This window comes from Erithacus rubecula (assembly GCF_903797595.1).
Source record: "Erithacus rubecula genome assembly, chromosome: Z".
In the NCBI taxonomy this organism is placed as follows: Eukaryota; Metazoa; Chordata; class Aves; order Passeriformes; family Muscicapidae; genus Erithacus; species Erithacus rubecula.
Window position 1 is genome coordinate 766,836 of NC_136661.1, and position 21,723 is coordinate 788,558.

The following is a 21,723-nucleotide window of genomic DNA, read 5'->3' on the forward strand; positions in this document are numbered from 1 at the left end:
TTGGTTGATGCAGACTGAAAGAACAAATAAAAATGCCATCCAATCCTCTCATGTATGCATCACAATATACAACACAGGAGAGTACATAACTAGAGTCCAGCCATTCAACACAAGATAAAAGGGTGTTTGTTTTTAAAAAGATCCATAGTGAAAAATGGATATACAGAATGCATTTTAAGATTTTTATTAGTTAAAGAAAAAAAGAACCCTTGTGTTGAAAATATACAATTATGTGAATAAAATTACCTGCTTACTGTTAATAAAATGGGAGTTATCTGCATTAAAATTATTGCTGAACTAAGAGTTTTACAAAGAGAAAACTACTGAGTGGATTTTTCAGTTCTTACATTTAAAAATCTGTTTTAAAAATAAAATTTCTATGATCTAATTTAATATACATTTTGAAAATATCCCCTATGTTGCAGTTATTCAAAGAAAGCAGTAAACTCAATGAAAGATATATTCTTTTAGCTGCAGCAATACAAAAAGCCATTAATTCACAGTTATAATAGAATATTACTCATTCACAAGTGCAATGTAGCTTGAGCTTAACCAATGTGAAATTCGACCAGGAACAAGACTAAGTTACTTGCAAAATTAGTTTGAACACATAGAGTAAATAAAATATTTTCCATTATAATTGTATTGTCTAAAATTGAGTCATATAAAATGTGAAGACAGGATATGATTCTAAGTAACATACAGATGCTTCTAGAAACATGTAAAAGCTGGTACCAATTACTGTGCCAACATTGCAGCTACATCAGTCTCCTAGACCTAAAGGGTTTTCAAAGTTGTCATGTTTTGGTGATGTGCCAAAATATAATTACTAAAGAAAAACTCTGTAACTTAAGAATCCTGATTTTGGGGATTTAAGACCTCATTTATTGTTTCAATTCCACAAAAAACTCAGCTTTTCTCATGTGAGAACACAAGCTGTATATGTAGCTGATTTACAGCTGGGTGAAAGGTGCAAGATAGGATCTTAGCACAACTGACTGCAGTTCAACATCCTTAGGGAAACAATTCAAGGAAGCTTCTCTTTGATAATTGTTCTTCCAATACAAACTTTCTGAGTTCTTGGGTGTACCTGAAATTCATTGTTTGCATCCACTTCTGTTATCAGGTTGCTTTACACCCTCATTTTGTGCACTCATTGCACACATATTTTGAAGTTAATACTGATCTGCAAATGTTTTCATCAGGTTGTACAAGGGAATTACAAAATATACACAGAAGAATCATCTCCTGAACACTGGCTGTTGGGATACTAGAAAGAGTATGTGGAGGCAAGAGTTTCACAAGTGAGCAAAATGCTTCTCCTACTATTATACTGACAGAAAAATGGAACCAAAATCTATCTCATCCTCATCCCTCCTTCACAACACTTTGCCCAGATCAGTAATGTATTATGGATTCTTATAAATATTCCTAGGAGCTGGGTGTCAAACAAGTTAGAAGCATTTGTACGTAACTAAGTCATCCCTGTGTAGCCCAAGAAGTTAATCCTGTCAACTAAATTGCAGAAGTGTGCCTTTAGTGCCTAATTTTCAGAATAATAAAAGTGTTTGCAATGCACTCACAAAAAACTTGCTGAAATTTTTCCCTGGTTATTTTTGGCCAGATTGTACTTTTTTTCCCCACAAAAAGCATCTGAGATGAAAACAAACTGTTTACAGAGATGTCCCTTTTCATCTGAGCTATGGATTACATTAAAAACCCAACTGATTAGTTAGCTACTCAAAAACCTAAGCATTTAAAACTAAAAAGGATAAGGTCTTCCTTTTTTATTCTGTATTAATGAATCAATTTCAATATGCAGATTCAGGATTTCAAGTAGCTACATGTAGCACTTCTACCATTCTGAAATCCAGGTGCCTAACACCATGAATACCAGTTACTTTGTAGTGTACAAAAATGCCAATATGCAAGAGCAAATCAAAGCAAGTTCAATTCTGCACCGGTTCTTTTCTCTTCTGGCTTTACTTTTGTTTGGGTTTTTTTGCTTGTTTAGTGTATATAGGTGGGAAAGGTTTAACAATTAACATTAGATTGTGACACAATCTCCTTTGCTGTCTTTACCACACTACTACCTTAGTAATCTATATTTTCAGCAACAGATGAGAAAGCTGTTTGGAAATGAAGTGTTTAGGAAAACCAGTACTTACTATGTTTTAAAACTTTTGGATGTCACATATCTAAAATAGCACTGCACACATTAGACAGATTTTCTTTGTCATTTAATGAGCTGGGAGAATTTAAGTGTAACTAAAATTTGACTCCTTGCAAGTTGCATCACATAATCACATGGTTTGTCCATTCAACACTCAAAAATGGTCTTTGTGTAGCTACCTGTTGAAAAGTAATGTATAAAGTCATAGAGATAATTTTGCTGCCTTTCATTAGTAGAAATATTAAATTGTTTTGACCAAAGCTTTACATAGACTTTAATTTTAATTTTAGGATTTAGAAGGATGGAACCATGTCAATTATGTAACTGGAGAAGAGAGGAAAAGATTAAAAATCAAGCACTGTTCTTCAATTGTGATGTAGGTCAGATATCAGCAAGCAACTATGCATAAACTCAAAGAATAAAGAATAAATTTAAACAAAAAAATCATTGTGTGCTTTCTTGCTTTTAGTTGTTGAGAAAGCACAATAGTTTTATCAGGAGAGAATCTGTCCAGGTAATATCCCCATATAAACTTAGGATCAGCACTTTTAGACAAAATACAAGGCATAAGTCTATGATGTAAATGTATTTTGTCATAAATAGTGCAACTCCCTTGTTTTCACCTCATGAAAAAAAAATGTTTTACTGTTTCATGTAAAAACTTGTTCCAGACAGATCTTCATTCCTCATAATTTTGAAGAATGAAAATTTTTAAAAGTAGTATCAAGTAAATACATTCATATCCAGATGCAATTAATATTTTAAGCTATGCTCCTTTTACATTCTACAAATATGTATTTTCTCTACTAATTATTCTATTGTAAAAGCCACGCCACTAACTTTCAGCAAAAGCCTGGAATAGAATCTTAATATATTCTTCAAGTAACAGAAGCACTTGAACTGTTGACTGATATCCAGGCTCTCCTTGCCAAAACTATGACTACTGTAGTCAGTTAAATACGTGAGGTGAGGAAGTGTGTCTTATCTAGAAGCAATACAATTATGGATACATCTTTTCAGATCATACACATAAGCAGTTCATTTCTGCTAATATACACCTTGAAGACCACATTTATAAATACATCTTAAATGAAATATTGAATCTGGACTATCAGTGCAAAATAATTAACCCACAGGCTAGTATGAAACCAAGGGAGAGGGTGGTAAAGAATTCGAGGAAGACACCTCTTAAGCACACATGCAAATAGTATAAAGCATATTTTTTTTCATGCAGTATCTGTTGACAATTCTTGTGTGTATTCTAATACCATCTGAGCTTCTTACATGATTTTTAGAAAGCCATCCATTTCTGAGCTGCTTTGTGTAGAAGCCTATCCTTCTTTGGAGAAAGCAGCCAGTTCCTTTACAGGTACTGATAAACCTTACAGTTTATCAGATAGAGAATACAGGACTGCTGAGCATAAGTCTCTCACAGCTGTAAGTTTTCTCACAGCTGTTGACACACTTCAAAAAGTCAGCAAAGGTAATTCAGAATACCAATTAGGACAAGAGTCAGAAGCATACCAATTTAAAGTATTGTGATCTGATGAAAGCAACTGTGTTGCAGCTTCCAATGCAAAGTTTCAAATACTCACACAACCATATTCAAATATTCACATTAACACAACCATACCACACACTAATAAAAGGATCCCTCTTTAGGTAAAGGTAATTTTAAAGAAGCATTGAAGAATCTGAGCACTGGAAAAGTACTTCATTAAAAGAACCCGGTATTGGTGGCTCTTAAGAAAGTCACCAACTATAGATTGCTGTTTCATCATCAGCTTTTTGAACAACTTGATATTGTGGAGGAAAATTTTGAGGAAATCAAAGAATATGTATGGGGAAAAGCAGATCAACCACTGAAACAAAATCATAGTTTTAAAACATTTTGACATACTTTACAATGTGCCTGTGAGATGACTGAGAAGAATATGTTGCCGCTCAGAAAACTGGTTTGACAAATTGCTCAATTGAGACTTTTGAGACTCAAAAGTGTATATATCACCACATTTTCAGGTTTGTTCACCTCTGCTTTTGTCTCTCTGAAGTTTGGTGTGTGTCTTCCTTGTTTTTATATTAAAGGTGCTCCAAAGCACTTCCTGCAACACTCAACCCTGCTGCTCGGTGGAACATCTATTCTCTGCATCTTTTCAAGAACTTCCTTTGGTAGTTTTTTAAGTGCAAGTCTGTATTCACTATCAAAGACCTCTGAAATAGAAAAAGCAGTTGAAGTTATTTAAGAAACATTGTATAATGCACACTACTATTCCTATAAAATGCTTTTGGTGATTTTTATATAGTAACAGAATTATCTTCATTAACTAGATGCTGATTTTCTTTTCAAAATGCACCTTCTCAGAGGACTGAAAAATCATCTCCATAAGATGGTGCGGCACTACAACACATCACAGTGGATGCCCATTGTTTTGATTGTGTAGTACACAAAATAGAAGATAGGATGAATGAGGTCAGGAGAGGGTGGGATATCAGAAGTTTAGATAACATTGGCCTGATATACGAGTCAGAGAAAGATGGACAAGACTGGACACAAGCTTTCAGATGTGGAAAACTTCAAGCTCTTCAAATACTCTTTGTTTAAAGTTACTCATCACTGGTTTCAAACACAGTCAAAATTAATTAATCTATCTGAATTTCCATAAAAGCAACACCTAAAGACTGACAGCACAGTAGCTTTCAGTAAAACACTATTGAATCTTAGATACACATTTTATACACTAGCTTTCATGTAAAATATCCAAAGGGACTATGCATTTCACAGTATTTTTTACTTACCAATGTCAATGTTTTCTCTTCCTAGAGACACCAGAGACAGGAAAAGAATTTCCCTGTAAAAACTCCTAGGGGAGTATTTTGAAGAGAGAGTTAATGAAAGTATGAACTATCCTGTTTAAAAAATCAATACTGAAGATTTCCATTATGTAGTTTCTGCAACTGTTCTGTTAACTTTGCTGGTGAAAAAAGTGACCAATCCACATGATAACTAGCATAAGGTTTTCTAATGCCTGAATACTTTTACTTGATGCAGAAAGCCATGCTATTGTTAAATCCTAATAATCACATTTTCTATAAAAATTTCCTCTGCCACAGAAATGCCTAACAAACAAGAAATATTAAATTCACCACCATTTTTTAATTTATTATTTTTAATATATGGTCATTCCTGCCTAACCATGAAGCAATGTGTGGGTGTGGATTTCTTTCAGATCACCCATACTTTTGTTTTTTTGTTTCAGAATGTTATAGTCAGTCTCAGAAATAGTTACCATTAAATAATCAGGTACTTTTTTTTCCGTTTGTGGAAGTCATAAAGATGCTTCTCTAAGCAAATCAGTTTCTGTTTCTTTTTAGTAACTACAAAACACAGAAACAAAGATGACAGCATGACAGACTTCAAATACATCTTGTATCTACTGTAATGTACTTCAGAGTCTGTGCTCTTGTACAAAGCCTTCCTTTAACTGCAAAGCAGGTTACAAAATGAACCATACAAGAATTATTTCCACATCTCCCTCTCCTTGTGTCTCATGCTGCATCGACTTAGTATATAGCCAATACTCCAGGTTGCTAGAATTTCTGAAGATATAACTAGGGAGAATATTCCACACCCTACAACAGGATGCCTAACATTTGCTAGATCTGGAGCAACATCAAAATCTGTGTAATTAATACCTGCATTTTTCTTACTCACTGTAAAATGTCAATTTTTATTAAAGAATCACATTCATCCATTTGATCTAGATAAGTTATGCATCTGAATAAAGAGTACATCTGTTCATAAACGTGAGCATAAAAAAATACACATGGTCTTTGGTGGACACAAAAGAAACTGAATTTTCCCCAGAGGTCCTTATGAAATTATCACTATGAAATGTGTACAGTCTGATCTTATTTAATTTTTAGTGGGGTAAAACTAAGAAGAGATTACGCCTTTACCTCTGTCGTTTCACATCTGGCTTAACTTTCTGTAGGAGGAGGTTGATTGGCTTAACAACATCATTGTGTTGAATACTTAGTTTGATGTTCTCTATCAAAGTGTTTGTTGCCTGCTGATCTTCTGCCAGTGTAGAGGGTTTCTTTTCAGAAGAATCTGGGAAATGGAACCATACAGACTATTACAGCACTAAAGCTTTTTTTTTCACTTTAATAAGCAGAAGTATTCCCAAATGTGGGATACACAGAGAACTTCTACTAAATCTACAGAAATTCATTATAGTGTCTGCTTCTAGTCTTCACTAAAAAGTAACTTCACCCAGAAGTTACAGGATGCATCAAGTATCCATCTGCAAGAGGTCCCACATGACAGAGTAATACATGAGACTGAAGAGTACCCAGCATCAAATGTTGCCTGATGTTTGGTTAGCTCATTTTTATTGCTGTACTTAAAAATTAGGTTCACTGCAAGAAGCTTATTGTTGTACAAGGGGAAAGAAATAAAATAGAAGCATCACTTTGCTTAGCAAAGAAACTTTTTTCATCAAAGCCCTTCTTAAAAGCCACCTATGATTAACTGATAACTTTGGGATACATATTGAAAAAGACAATGCAAGTTGAATCAAACAGGAAAGAAAATGACCAAGACATTTACCATCATGATTCGTTATTTAAAATGCCATGTTCAGAATAACACTGAACTAGTATTTTCTGGAAGACAGTGAGGGAATAGTAAATCTGTGTACTGGCAAAGAAATAAGTTTACAGATTAGGCAGTGAGTACATGGTGTGTAAATGAATTGCAGACCAAGCCTAGTAATCTTCACCACATCAATGTGATGTTTTCACAAAATTGACATATATGATGCTTTACAAATGTAATTTATATTTTCTGCTATATGGCCTGTCTATTCCACATCTAAAACAGGCCCTTTGCTCCTTTATTTGCACACAAAAAAAAAAAAAAAAAAAAAAAAAAAATATATATATATATATATATATTTATGCATCTTAAGTCATGCCTAGATGATTTGGGGACACTTTTCATCTATTATGACAGATGCTTCTAGTACCTGAGGGAAATAACACATGCTGTTCTGGTGCTCTTGACTGTAATTTTTTGATCAGTTTCTTTATTTTTAGGACATTTATCAACAAACTACTTTTAATTCCTTAGAACTAAAATCAGCACACAACACAGTTTTTAACATAGTTTTTAGAAGTCAAAACATAGATTTAGAAATTTAGGTCAACAAAGTTTTTCTGATTATCAGAAGTAAGGAATTCCTTAAGTTTTTATAACCAGTCTGCCTGTTTTTATGCTAGACAAGGTTTTCTTTGTTCTTAATTTTTAACAGTCAAGAGGGGTGCCAAATGTATGGACTGGTGATTCAGTTACAGAAGTAAAAGATACTTTTTTGTAAGACAGCCTTCAGTAGGTGCATAGCTATTACCAGATCATGCAGTGAAACATTCAAATGAAGTGAGGCTTATTTAGCACCATGTCTAGAGCAATCAGCAATTCCTCCCATCCTGTAAGCATATCACATATAATGAGCAGATCAAACTTATTTTCACAACTGATTTGATTATGTGAAGTACCTAAGGGATTGCAGATGCATCACATATAAGATTATTGCAGATTGACGGGCTGTGTATACCTCAGCCACTATAAACCAACAGTTTCTTTCAATAGTCTCTTCTTCCTGTTTTCTGTAGCTTTTGTTTTACTTACTGAGATTTCTCCAAGATATATATAGGGGATCCCCTGGCTCTTGGTGAAGGTTGATATTGTCCCATAGAAGATGGATGCATACTAACTTGCTATCTTGAGCAAGAGATGTCAAAGGAAGCTGAAACATATGAGGAAAGGGAACACGTTTTAAAAACAACAGTACAGTATTACGTTATTTAAAAATCCTGCTCTTTTATTGTTTTTGCAAACAAAGAAGGTTAACTTTATTTAACTTGAATCTAACAAACAGGAGCCAATGTTATCTTCTACAGTAAACTGCACTCAATCACAGCAGTCACAAATACTGCAACATTTAATTATTTTTTTAGTTTATCCTAATGTATAAGGGTCATTCAATTTTTACAGGCATCTGTAGAAAATATTTATGTACATATATCTGGAAATATCTTTTGTGCACCAGACTCTGTACTTGATCTGTACTACTAATCATACCACACTGCAGTATTTTCTGATCTGATGAGCACTTTGGTATGCATGTCTACACGATGGCTTTCCCAAAGAGCAGAAAGAATCTTCATACGTATACTAATATGGACTATTTGTATCCATTAAAAATTTATGGTAGTCAAAACAACACTTACCTAATTCTTTTGTAAAATTAAGTGCCTCTGGAATCACTAATACAATAAGAATTACCAGTCAAGTAAAGCTTACCACTTAGTATGTTTATTTAAATAATAATTACATGGTATTTTATCTGGTCTTGCTATTTTCCCTGTTAATGCATCGTGGTTTTCCAGTATGTTTTGGATTTCATTACGATTGTCTTCAACTACATTTCTTGGAAAATTTTTCTTAGTACTAGGTGGGTATTTTTTTTGAAAATTGAGGGAAATAATTTTAAAGTTCTAGTGAATATGAGTAGATGGGAAAATACTACTTTTTGGCATGCATCAAGTACAAATGTATATTTAATTTCAATTTATACGTACACATAAAAATGATATTGGTTTCAATCTACTCTTTTAAATTAAAAAGGCAAAATACTCAAAAGATAAATCTGTTCTACATTCTTGTGTTCCAGTCATGTAGTAATAAAACTCAATGGAGTTTGAATAGCAAAATCTAATTTTGGAAGAGAACAAAAAATACTGTCCAGTAACTTTAAAGATTATAAACTCAAGTGTGCAACTCACTCTCTGTGTATGCAATATATCACACTTCTGAGTTCTTCACAGACACATCTTGTCTCCTATTCTTCAACGAACCTTACTCTCTGGCTTTTTAAAGGAGACCATCTTGACTAGAATTTGAATACTGTTCCCACACATCTCCCTTCAAGAACCTTTGTGGGAAACAAACTTATGTTCTTGCATTATAAAAACCCAAGAACTTATGTTCAGCTATTCAGGACTTACTTACCCAGTTGTTTTTAACCAAGCTCTCCAACTTAACTCACTGTAATACCTGCCAATCTAACACAAGGAAGCCATTTACCTGCACTCCCTCATTGCAGTGTTCAGATGTTAGAATGAGTCCAGGTAAATTGCTGGGCAGATCCAACCGTTGGAAATACCAGACTAGGTTCCAGAAGATTATTGGGTGTTGATTGATGAATTTGGATGTATGAATCACTTGCTCTCCCTCATTCTCCAACAGTGATTCAAGCTCCTTATGCAGTACCAAAGGGCTCAAATATGGTACAGATACAGGGGCGGGGTTAGGTTGTTTTATTAAAGGATCCTAAAACAGAAGATTAAAAAAAAAAAAAAAAGTGTTTTTTTTTTTTGTTTTCGTTTTCTTTATTTGTTTTGGGGTGTTGTTTGATTTTTATTTGCTTTTGTTTTCTTTTTTTACTAAATCAAAGAAGATATTTATTCCAGAAATACTTTACACGATTACTTGCCCTGAAAACCTTCATTGCAGAGTTTCTTTTGACACTTGGAAGAAGTCTCTGGAGCTACACAATAACTTTAACAGCATCAGCAGTTTTGACCACTGGGGATTTCTTAATTTCAAAGATTGATCACCTGGGCTTTTTCTATTATGTGAACAAGAAAAAAATGCTAATTTGTTATAACTTGTTCCTGATTGTGCAGTTTCAAGCTATCTAAGCTGGTAGCCAGTACCAGTCCTGCAGCAATAGAAATTGAAGAGAAATGTCAGTAATTGTATCAGCTGTGGAAATGAATCATGACTTCACATGTTAAGGCAGCCTCTGGAAAATAACAAGTATTGAAAGAGGAGAAACAATTTTTTTCACAAGAAAGGCAAGAGTCTCAATACTGCCTCAGCTTCTCCCTAATAGAATATGCAGGTAAGCCTAACAGAATATACAGAAGGAATGCAAGTAAATGTACAGAAAGAGAACAAACTTTCAATCTTGCAATGTGTTGCACTATTGTGTTTAGTCAGCTGTCAGAGCTGCTTTACTATTGAACTTCCAGATTCAGCTTCATTCTGTAAGAGAACATTTCCAAACAAGTAGAACTGTTCATTTGACAGAGTACTGGAAAAGCAATTTTAGATTAGATTTTTTAGTTGTAAGAAAGCGAAAATATGCTTGGCCATTCCCATTCCCCAAATGGACAAGAAAATTAGTAGTAGAATATTATTAAGTTCATTGTCTTCAATATTTTTCTATCAACTGAATATGTGGCTTCTAGACTTACCACAGCTTCTTGCAAGCTATTTGGAAGACTAACTGTTGAAATGCCATGAGACGGTCTCTGTGAGAGATCAATGTTTTGCAGTGGACCTCCCACACTGTGGCTCCGAGTTAAGGACACTCCCCTTTTTGATGGATTATTGGCATGTGTTTTCATGGTTGTGGGATCTGTAGTCTGTTCTTTTGTCAAATCACTGTGTGAATATTAGAAGAAAATATGCTAATATTTCAGCATTTCTATGGCAACAGGAAGGAAACAGAGAAAGTCTGCCAAGTGAAGACCCCAAAACAATTTTCTCTATTAATAAGAACTTGTATTTTCCCAGTTAGATCTATTGTTTAGGGAACACAGAACAAAATATCTCTCAGACCAGTGTAAACATTCCTTCAGAAAAGCAGCTAGGTATAACTTAAGATATGAATCTGAAAGCACTGGAGTTCTGTACAGAAACCACTGCTCTTGTACAATGTAGTCTTGCTTAAAAAACCAGCAATCCGCAGTTTTTCCAATCTATGAAGATTAGCTTCTTCCGATTATGCTCATCTTTACTCCCTCTTCCCTGTATGTTTAAAGTGCAGAAAGCAATTTAAAAACTGCATGCTCAAGTAATAATAAAAAAAATATGACAAAACACATCCAGCAAGCTAATTTAAGTAAACTCAGGCTCGTCAGATTTAATGCATGCAATCAAGGCATTTGCAGATCAGAGAATACTCGTTCTGTGCTCCTTATAATTATAATGGATAAAACTACAGCTTCAACTGCAATACAGAAGAACAAAGTGTAACAGAAATTGTCTGCTTCCACATAATCTGCAGAGAGAGAAAAGATTATTTACAGGTGACTTTCAGTCCTAAATTTATTAATTTTACTTTAGTTAAAAATACGCTATCATCAAAATTAAGATATTAACATAATACCACCTTTAATTTTTAGTGTATTAAGACTAACTACGATTGTACTGATTTAAGTTTTAGCTGTCTAAAGGCATTAGCTCATTACTCTCAGGCACTTATACTCAAGAATTTCAAACTGAATGATGATTTTAAAAATTCCAATTACAACAAAATGAAACCAATCCCAACAAAAAGGTCACAATTCATAGTAGAATTATTTAGTTCTTCCCTTGTCAAACATGACACCTTCCCCTTAATGCTTTTTTTCCCTCAAACTGTTTCAAAAGTGATACTGTTTTTCAGAGTTTCAGTTTTACACAGGTTTTGTTTGTGATAGAACACAAGCCCTGCACCAGTCTTGAGCGCTCCAAGAACTTTCGCTCAAGGAAAATGTTCCAGCAAATGGACTTATTTTTTCCCATAATGCAGTGTCCTTCTTATTAATCATACATACAAGGAAAGGAGAAGCAATGCTTGAATTTCTGTATGACTTTAAATGATGATTGGGTTTTAACACACTGAGTAGAGGTTTTACCTATTGACCAATAGCATGAAGTTTTATTTCTACAGCTGTATCTCTAAAACCTACTCACTTGGTGGAATGAGTTTACTTCAAACTGATAAAAGCATGCTTAAAACATGCAAAAAGTTAGACAATTGAACTTTATACACATTTGGTATAAAAACCAATCTTACCCTTCTAAGTGTGGAAGTACTGATGTATTTCTGACAGAATTAACAATTCTGTTTTACCTACCCCTGCTCAGCTGCAGAGCTGGTTTCTTCAGCTATGGTGTGGCTGGACTGAAGGTGATCTGAAAAACTGATCAAGTCAGCAACAGCTGGACTGGTCAACAGTTTCTGCTCCAGAGAATCTGTGGTTAATGGAAGGGTGCCACTCTGTAAACTATCTCCTGAGGTACTTTGCTTCAGGAAAAAGCTAGTTATGACGTGAAAGGAGGGAGAAAAATACAAAAGCAAAGATATAAGCATAAAATCATAAAGTTATTCTTTTCTATATTTACTTTTCAAAAGCAGCAAAAAAAGGAAATACAATATTATAAAGATGGACAACAGGACATAAATTTCATCCTACTCTCAACCCTGCAACTCATACAGGCAGAGCAAATTAACACATAGAGAGATTTGATCTGCAAAAAAGACACCCCACACTGGACATAAATCATTACAAGTGACCTTAGTTTGTCATGGTTTCTAATCAGCAACAGTGTATTTATTAATAGGTAACACATCACTGAAAATGGTTGCTATTGTAATGAGATATTACAGACTACACAATCACACACCATTGTAAGAACCTGACAACATGAATGTGTCTTGCTTTGCTAAGCCTCTGAAGTACACACTCTACAGTTAATACAGATGTTCAATTTCTGCATTAGAGAACACTAGTGGAACCTCTGTTTCACAGCAATAAGCACCAAAGTGAGAACTGAAATTTAAAATTAAGTTCCATTTTTCACTGTGCAACTAAAAGAGGTTAAAAACAGTAAGCAGAGAAGCTTAAAATGGAGAAACAATAAGGTGGAGCACCTGGAAATAAAAGCTGCTAGCAAATGTGGTCTGGGAAAAATTCTTTGTTGACAGACTTTGAAACCTCTTCATATGCTTTTATAAAGTCCATAGGCTTTGTTTTAACATCAAAACAAAATGAAAACTGACTTACACTTCCATACAGTTATGCTTACAAAGAAAATATGAAACGAGAAAATGATGAAAAAGGCAACCAATTCTTTGGATTTTGGCTGTTTTACAATGCAACTCAATAGTTTTCACAACTTACGATTTCCTTCAGTACAGTCACGGCCATTGAAAAGGCCATAACATTCTAGGGTATATCTAGATGGGGAAAGGTATCAAAGATCCATGCACAGGTAACAAAGGTAGAAATGGAGTATCTATAAAATGCACTGACCTTGCAGAGCCACGAAGGTCTTTAAATTCAATGTTAAGCAAAGGTAGGAAGGTGCTTTTACAGAAAGGGCAGGTAGTGTTCAAGTTTGAGTCATCTGCTGTCCACCCGGCCATTATTTCTTCATCATAAACCAAAGCATCACAAGCTCTACATTGTGAGCAGCTTGACATCAAGACCTAGAATAGCAAAGAATTAATATTATCGGGATTCTTTTACAACTTTTTTATAGGCTTAGTACCCATAGAAGTTTAACAGGTATCAGAAGGCTAGAGGGGAGACCACTTCTATCTTATCACACCACCAGAATTATCCATATTAATTTTTACCTATGAAATTAAGACATCAGTAATTTAGTTCTGACATGGAAGAAGCATTACTCTAAAAGGCTACTAATTTAACATTTGCAGTTGTTTGCTTCTATGAAGCATATACAAATTATATACAAATTGCTTTAAATTGTATAAGTAAATGCATGTTGACTTACCCAAAAGAGGAAAGAAATCCCACAAAACCAATCAAACACAAAAGAAACCTTTATAATAGTGTAGTAGGTCAATGCTGGCTGGATGCCAGGTGCTCACTAAAGCCACTCTAGTAACCTCTCTGTTCAAGTGAATAGGGGAAGAAAAATACGACAAAGGCTTGTCATTTGCTCTGTCAAACATGGGGGAAAGTTGGGGCAGCTCCTCTACTACCAAATCCTTGTCATGTAAACCCAATACAAGTGGAAAACCAGAATGTCGTGTCCTTACCAAACAGAAGTCTCACCACTGAACTAGACAGAGAACTGGAGAAAAGATGGTAAAATGAATCCTGTACTAACTGAATAATGGACTACACACCTTGTTTCTCTTACTTCATTTTTTCAGTCACCAGTGGTTTCCCACCCACCAAAAAATAGCATCAAACACTTCTAATAAATTTTAGAGTTAATATAGTTTAGATACTCATTATAATGACATTTTTTACTATGCTAAACCCTTTATATATTGCAGTACAGAAACTCAACAAGCCTAGATGTCCAAAACACCAAACATAAATGAAAATTACACAGGATCTAGCAAAATAACACTGCAGCTGAAAGAAAAATAACCAAAGCAAATGCCATGACCATTGTCTACTTATCTGAAATCTGAAAGCATCTACAGGTAATAACTGAAACAGAGAACCATACTAAAACGTTATTTAATTTTGTTTTGCTGGGATAGAGTTAATTTTCTTGTTAGTATTCTTTATAGTCCTGTGTTTCAGACCAGGTAACCGGCTCCATGTTAACTGATAACACTCCAGTATTTTAGGTATTGCTGCACAGGGCTTTATACATCACCATGAACTTTTTTCATTATGTGCACAACTCAGCCAGGAGGCTGTAAGAAGACACAGCCAGTACAGCTGACCTCAGCTGACCAAACGACACTGGGTAACATCAAGTTCAGAGATAAAACTTTGCATGTTTTTCCAAGGCAGCTCCTCCTTGAGGTGTCAGGGTGCTGACTGATCTCTGCATTGCTATTTTTTTTGGTTGTGCCTTCCTCTTTTTAATTTTTCGCCAAAAGTCATGTATTAAATTGTCTTTATCTCAACCCTCAAGCTTTTTCTTTTGTCCTTTCAATTCTGTTGCTCATTTAAAGGGGATTAAGCAAATAGCTGTGTGAGGGCTTTTGTGCTGGCTGTGGTTAACTCATCACAATTATTTAATAACAACTAATTTTAATAGGGAAAATAAAATCTAAAACCCCACAAAAGATCCTGTTTCATCTCTAACTTCTCTTTCATTTCAAGTGTTGACCCCTTCCCTCAATGTATTTTTCTCTACAGATATGATGGATGCATGAAAGTATTTAAGACACTCTTCTTTTTATAAAGATGCTGTTGCACTCCAAGCTACAAGAATTAAGCACCTCTGCAGTAGAAACAAAGAAAAAAATTGTTTTGAAAAAACCAACCACAATGGAACTAAACAAGTAATTATTTAATACAGTACTGTTGACTATCTATAGCTTTCATCTATTCGTTTATTAATCTTACCTCCATTGCATAGTTCTGGAAAATGCTGGATAAACTAGTATTATGTGAAGAGCTGTGCTCTGATTTCTCAGAATCTAGAACTTTCATACTTTTTGGGAATGAAGCTTCACCTGTATAAAAAGAGTCATTTGAGTCTTGTATTCAAGCAAAGAATAATTAATCGATTCCCAAAGAAAATAACCGTTGTTCAACCAAGGCAAGAAAATTGTACCAAAAACATCTCCAAAGATATGAGTATCTGTAATTCACTGATATGACAGTTACAATACAGATAAATAAAATGTTTGTGATTAACATTTCAAGGTTACTTTTCTAACAAAATAAATTACAGATTAGTAGAAGTAAAATACAAGACTGATAAAGAGCAGTAAGATTGCTCAATCTATACTGACCAGCTCTAAAAAGTTAATCATGATTTTTTTAATAATATGCCCATATGTAAATAGCAAAAGTAAGGGTAGCATGAGGTGAGGCATATGATACAAAAAATGCCATTGATTGGCACATTGAATGCCACTCAGATTTTCCCTGATTAACACTGCACTAAAACAAATATTCTTTCTTTGGTAATGCTAGGTTTTATGTTTATGAGCCTTGTCCAGGAAAAGGGGAAAAGGAGTTGGAGTAAATTCACCAGAAAGAAATGGTTGGAATCACTCCTAGAAGGCAAAATTATCAAAATTATTTTTTACAAGACCTAATTTTTCTGTTAAAAACATCACCACCAGTATCCTCTCATCATAAAGAAGGCTCCTCTGTTTTTTCAGCTCAAGATTATGTTTGTGAACAAATTTTACATACCCTGTTGGCTGCCACTCTCTACAGTTAGCTCTTATAACCCTCCTAATTAACTGGAACTAGAAGATATCTTTCCAAGATTTTGTGATACAGGGCTACCTTACGTCCAGTATGCAAGATAGTTCTTTCTCTCTTGATGCAGATGGCTTTACAATATTTGCACCACTGACATAATGTATTGCAAAGAGACCTAAATCAACCCCACAGCTGTTTAGAAATGTATCTTTTTTCTCAAAATAAGAACCAAATCTAAATGAATTGAATCTGAGCTGAAAACTATTAGATTCATTTAATCCAGTATTACATCTGGTAGGGAGGAGGGAAGGACAGTTTGTAATAGGCTCACAGTCATCAACTATTTACCTACATAAGTTCAAATTAAGTGTGTATCCAACACCTCCTATTCCATGGTAAAGATGAGTAACTTCTGGTGTGTGTTGCTTTAGGCTTTTTTTGTGCACATGGAGCTATAGGGCTATTCTGTTGGTTTGGTTTTGGTTGGTTAGCTTCTTCACTCTCTCATGAGTAAATGAGACAATGATCTGTCTTTGTTAGTTATCCAACTATTCGCAGTTCTCAAACTGTTCAGCTTTTCTGTATTAATATTTCACTATTAATATTTCCAAGGGCCTGATGACTTTACACTAATGAGCAGGTGTTTCTTGCTAGTTAGCAATCTTCCTATCATATGCACAGGCAGATTTTTATGGTTAAACTGCATATTGTATCAGCATTTTATACATTCAATGAAGAGAGAAGCATTAGCTGCTTGCTACAGCAAGAGAAGAGTATAGAATGGAAGTAAAAATTTGCTTACTTTTCAGGGCTTGAAATAATTCCACATTACCACAGCTTCCGCTCTTTGGAGTGATTTCACATACAACAGTTTTTCCTGTTTGTTGTATTATAATCAAGTTATCAGGGGAAAACAAAACCAAATCATCTCACCTGTACTGTAATGCTGTCTTCCTACATCTCCACCACTGCTGCTACTGCCAAGACTAGTAGTGCTTTGTGCAAGCTCATTTTTAAGTAGGCCTGGGAATCCAGTTCTTGATGACAGATTATCTCCTAAAATACTATCTTCAAAGCCCACAGGGAAGTTATAGTTCGGTTGATGGCTTTCTTCCTTTAATGCAAGAAGAAGAACTAGCATTTTTTAGTACTTCCACATCCATTATTTGACTTCCATCTCTACCCTAAGGAATAAATAATTAAACTAGCAGATTAAGATAAATCCTGATGTAAAAAAACTATCAGATATAAAATAAATCTCTGCAGCCTCAAAAAGTGCAGATACTTGACAAAGCCGGAGGATAATGAAAAACTGACAAATTGAGTGACAAAACAATAGGGATAGATATTTCTTCATTACAGGAGAAACATTATGCAGAACAATGATTTGTCAGACATCACACAAAATGAAGTAACTATCAGAATAAAGGTTCGCGTTAAAGTCTTATTTTCAGAATTTAAGACAGGAAGAAAACATACCAGCTGAAATGCTGCAGCAATAACTCAGCCGCCAAAACACAAGATGCAACAAAGTACAATAACTAGGATATTTTAAAAAGGTAAGTTAAAGAAATAAATTAGGAGAGAATGAAAGGGTGCTTGAAGAAAAGTGAAGTAAATCACATCCTTGGAATTATGTGCCATTAAATAAAATTCTACGCAACAGTTTGAATAGAAAGGCACAGAAGAAAACACAGATCATAGGAAAAATATCTCAGTAAAGAAAGCAAGGCAGCAGGATTTCACTGTCACAGGCAACATCTGGTTTAAAAATAAGAATTTTCATTTATTTATTTATTTAGTATTAGAGATGCCATTAGTAGCATCAGTTAAATTTGTTTCACATTATAGAATGAAGTCAAAGCTATCTTCCGCTTCTCTACCTTTTAAGAAGGCTGGGCAAAGAAAGGAGAATTTGCAAAAGGCAACAAGAAGCTATTTTAAAAGCCTGAAGAGGAGAGAAAAAAGATCCTTAAAACTAAACATTGGACTGAGGGATTAACTGGATCAAGGAGAGGCCTTTCTAACTGAGAAACTGTGCTTGATGGCACAACAAGACATAACAAGAAAAGAGTAAGTTACACTATTCATCTCTCTATATCTTCTTTCATTCTTGTCATTATTGTGTGAAATGTTTTACTCTGAAAAACACTGTTAATCACAGAAGAACCATAAAATATAGCTGATAAGTAAATTTAATAGATCTCAGGTTGTACGTTATTACTTTCAACTTTTAGCGTTACCAACCTGACTTCCTGGGTTTGTAATTTATTTTTCACAACCTAGTTTTCTGAAGTAAGTCAGGGCAGTATGGCATTATTTAAGATGACATAAATTTGTACTTACCAGGGTTTCCTGGTTCAGTTTATTTACATATAAATAAAAAGATAAATAAATGGGAGAAATGTTGAGAACAAAATGCCAAAACTTACTGCATTGAGACCATCTAATTTGCTTTTGTCTGAAAAGTGTGTTTTTTTAATGGCAAGATAAATGGCACAGATAAAGTGTAATTTTTATTAGCTAATAAAAGCCAATACTTAATAAAAAACACCACCTAGAGAAGCAATCTTGTGGACACAGAAGTTAGCCCTGTAACTTTGTGTTCCAAATTTTTAATACTGAAAAACACTTACCTCATCATCTGAGTAATTATATGCTGATGTTACAACTTCCCACATCTTACTGGCCACATTGGCAGCCTGCTTCATGCCTGATTTCAAAACATCCATTTTTGGTCCAGACAGTATATTGTCTAACCTCAGATTGGATAAAGTTGTTACAACAGTTCCCAATGAACCATGTGGCGAAGAACAGCCCAGTCCTGTCAAAGATGACGATCGCTCCTTTTGAACTTGTGGATAAGTTTGTTGCTTTGATCGTCCAGTGAATGTTTTAGATCTGGAGACAGAAGGACTTCTTCGATTTTCATAACACTCGGAGGATGGTAGGATGGAATCCAAAGGCAGGCTTGACCTCCTTTCTTGGGAGTGACCAAGTGTACCAGAAGCTTCTGCTTCCTTATCTGGCTTGTGCAGTTCCATGCTGGGAAACTTACTACCTAATGGGTTCTTCAAATTCATATAGCTCTCTATTTCATCTGCCAAATTACGTGCTGCAACTGGTGACAGCAACTTTTCCCCAGGTTCTGGATAATCTGTTTGTGTGCTGTCAGTAGCTAGCAAAGACAGAGGGTCCAAGCCTACTTCAACATCTTCCCTTTCAATGGGCTTAACCACTCCATAAAAGCTGTTTCTTTTAGCAGTTACATCTTTTGATTCTGGTTTCTGGTTTTTAGACTCAGCTGACTGTTCAAGATTCACGTCTTCCATTGTGGTCAGGTTTCCATCTCTTCCATTCTCAAGATGCTCCTGCTCTTCGCCAGTTTCTTCTAGCACTGGTGAAGACCTATGCTCTATGTCCCAGTCACTCTCAGTCACACCACTCCAAGTGCCACTTACATCAGAAACAGTGATATTTTCAAAGCTGTGGGATTTATTCATATGAGAGGGTGAAGTTTTGACTCCAGATAAAGCTGCTGTTAGGATCTTGGCATCTGCTCCCATCATTACTGCCATTTCTTTTGAATGCAAGTCCAAGCTGCCTTTTTTCAGCAGCATTCCAGCTCTGCTTTCACTGCTGAAACTGCAGCTTCTCTCTGAAAACAGCTTTTGCCTCTTCTGTCTTTTTTCACTTGTTTTCTTAGGAGAAACATTACCGAAAACTGAATCTTCGACTGAATCCTGAGCTATGAACAGTGGGCAAAAAACAGTTTCTAAAAGAGAAAATACATTAATAATATGGTATCTGTAGCCACCAAAAATGTATAATTCCTGTAACTATGTGAAATCTCCTTAATGTCCTTACACAGAGAAGACTGGGAGTACTACAGTCCTAAGGTATCCATTAAGAAGTTACACTAGCATAAACATGTTATTTCACTGTGAAGACATCCTGCAGATAAAAACCCAGCTACCCTTTGGAGTCAAAGCTGTTTATGGACTTCTATTTCCTTTCCCTGTGCCAACACCCAGAGAGTAAGCTACATCTGTGAACTAAAGGAAACTACAATTTTAGGTAAAAGTTGCTCTGGTTGGTTTTGATTTTTTCCCCCCAAGAGCTACATTCACAGATTTAAATATCAACCTCCACTGTTCATTCTGGTTCTGAAAAAAACTATCATGTGTGTCTGGCCAATACAGATGCATTATTTCATTTATGACACAACTGTATATTTAGAAAATGCTAATTAAGTTTAGCACATGGAAAGTATAAACTAATTTTATAAATACTAGCATAAAATAATTCCTATTTCCTCAGGGTAATTTGGAATATTTACTGCCTAGATAGCTATGTTACCTAGGTTAAAACTTCTGTAAATATGGAAATTCCACTGTATTAGGATCTCAAAAGAAGACCTGTTTTACCATATCCATCAGCTGGAGGATGCTTGAGTCTCACACTAATGCTGCTCCTTGGCTATCCATCAGTTCTCATAATTGCCAAAATGTTCCAGGCAACTTCTTACCTAGGTCTCCATTCTGTGCTACCAAGCCACACTGAAGCTGGACTACCTTGTCTCAGGAAATGATAGACATAAATGCAGAAAAAAAACCTGATGCCCAAGATTTGGCTTTTATATATTCACAAATCTTCCTCATCACAAGTCTTGAGATAAGCAAATCAATTATATACAGCACAAAGACAACGCACGTTATTCCTGCATTATATATTGACAATGTAAGCTGTAGGAATAGAGACTTGTCCAAGATCAGCAAGGTTTAGATGACAAAATTAAGAGTGGAGATACGATTTCTGTTAGTTTCCTAGTATATTAGTGAAACACTCAGTGCAACGCAGGGAAAATCTTTTCAACCTTAGAATCCAGAGGTTCCTTCTACGTCACCTGCACAGGATAATGGTGGAGCACAAACATCGTGCAAGACATCTACACCTTGAAGTTTTGTTTCTTTTCATAACATGAAACAGATAGCAAAACACTACAGCACCACAAGATCAGGACTTTAGCAAGCTGTTTCACCTAGTGACTCACCATCACTGCTCTTCCTTACACCGCTATCAAAAATGCCTGATGGAACTTTGACAATACTGTTACCCCAAGCAGGTGGATCAGCGGGGCTTGGAGTTTCTATATTCAGCTGCTGCTTTTCGCAAGATTTTTCTGTAGAAATCTCTGCAAGAAAGAGAATGTGAACATTAGCACATATATAGATAGGCACATACATACATATATAGATATAAAGTTAAGATTTAACTTAGTCATTATTTGCACTGGTATGTAAAATATAAATCCCAACTAACGCCTTGTGTAGTAACAAACTAAAGGATCAGTCCTACTAGGTACTGAGCATCTCCTGGAAGCAATGCCCGGAAAGGGTACAGCTGCCAACATTCTGCAGAGAGTGCTTAGCTGTTCACAGGGTTACAGCATTTGCCAATTTCTTCCCATGGTACTTTTTCAGCTAACCAAAGCAGAACAGTAGTTCACAGATTTTCGTGCAGGGCTATTTGTTTAATGAGAGCTTTAAAAGCCCTAA

The 21,723-nt window shown here is 35.1% G+C and overlaps 1 protein-coding gene across 1 annotated transcript in view; it reads right to left on the reverse strand.

Moving 5' to 3' along the window:
- Positions 1-3,682: 3,682 nt before the first annotated feature.
- DENND4C (DENN domain containing 4C) overlaps positions 3,683-21,723 on the reverse strand; it is a 45,807-nt gene continuing 27,766 nt past the window's right edge. The window contains exons 21-32 of the mRNA XM_079330180.1: positions 21,219-21,359; positions 18,802-19,940; positions 17,099-17,279; positions 15,353-15,462; positions 13,325-13,500; positions 12,146-12,328; positions 10,496-10,685; positions 9,321-9,566; positions 7,863-7,980; positions 6,131-6,284; positions 4,970-5,034; positions 3,683-4,384 (exon numbers count right to left, since the gene is read on the reverse strand). Of these exons, the coding sequence (XP_079186306.1) occupies positions 4,248-4,384; positions 4,970-5,034; positions 6,131-6,284; positions 7,863-7,980; positions 9,321-9,566; positions 10,496-10,685; positions 12,146-12,328; positions 13,325-13,500; positions 15,353-15,462; positions 17,099-17,279; positions 18,802-19,940; positions 21,219-21,359 (2,840 nt within the window). The 3' untranslated portion in view covers positions 3,683-4,247. The remainder of the gene's footprint in view (positions 4,385-4,969; positions 5,035-6,130; positions 6,285-7,862; positions 7,981-9,320; positions 9,567-10,495; positions 10,686-12,145; positions 12,329-13,324; positions 13,501-15,352; positions 15,463-17,098; positions 17,280-18,801; positions 19,941-21,218; positions 21,360-21,723) is intronic.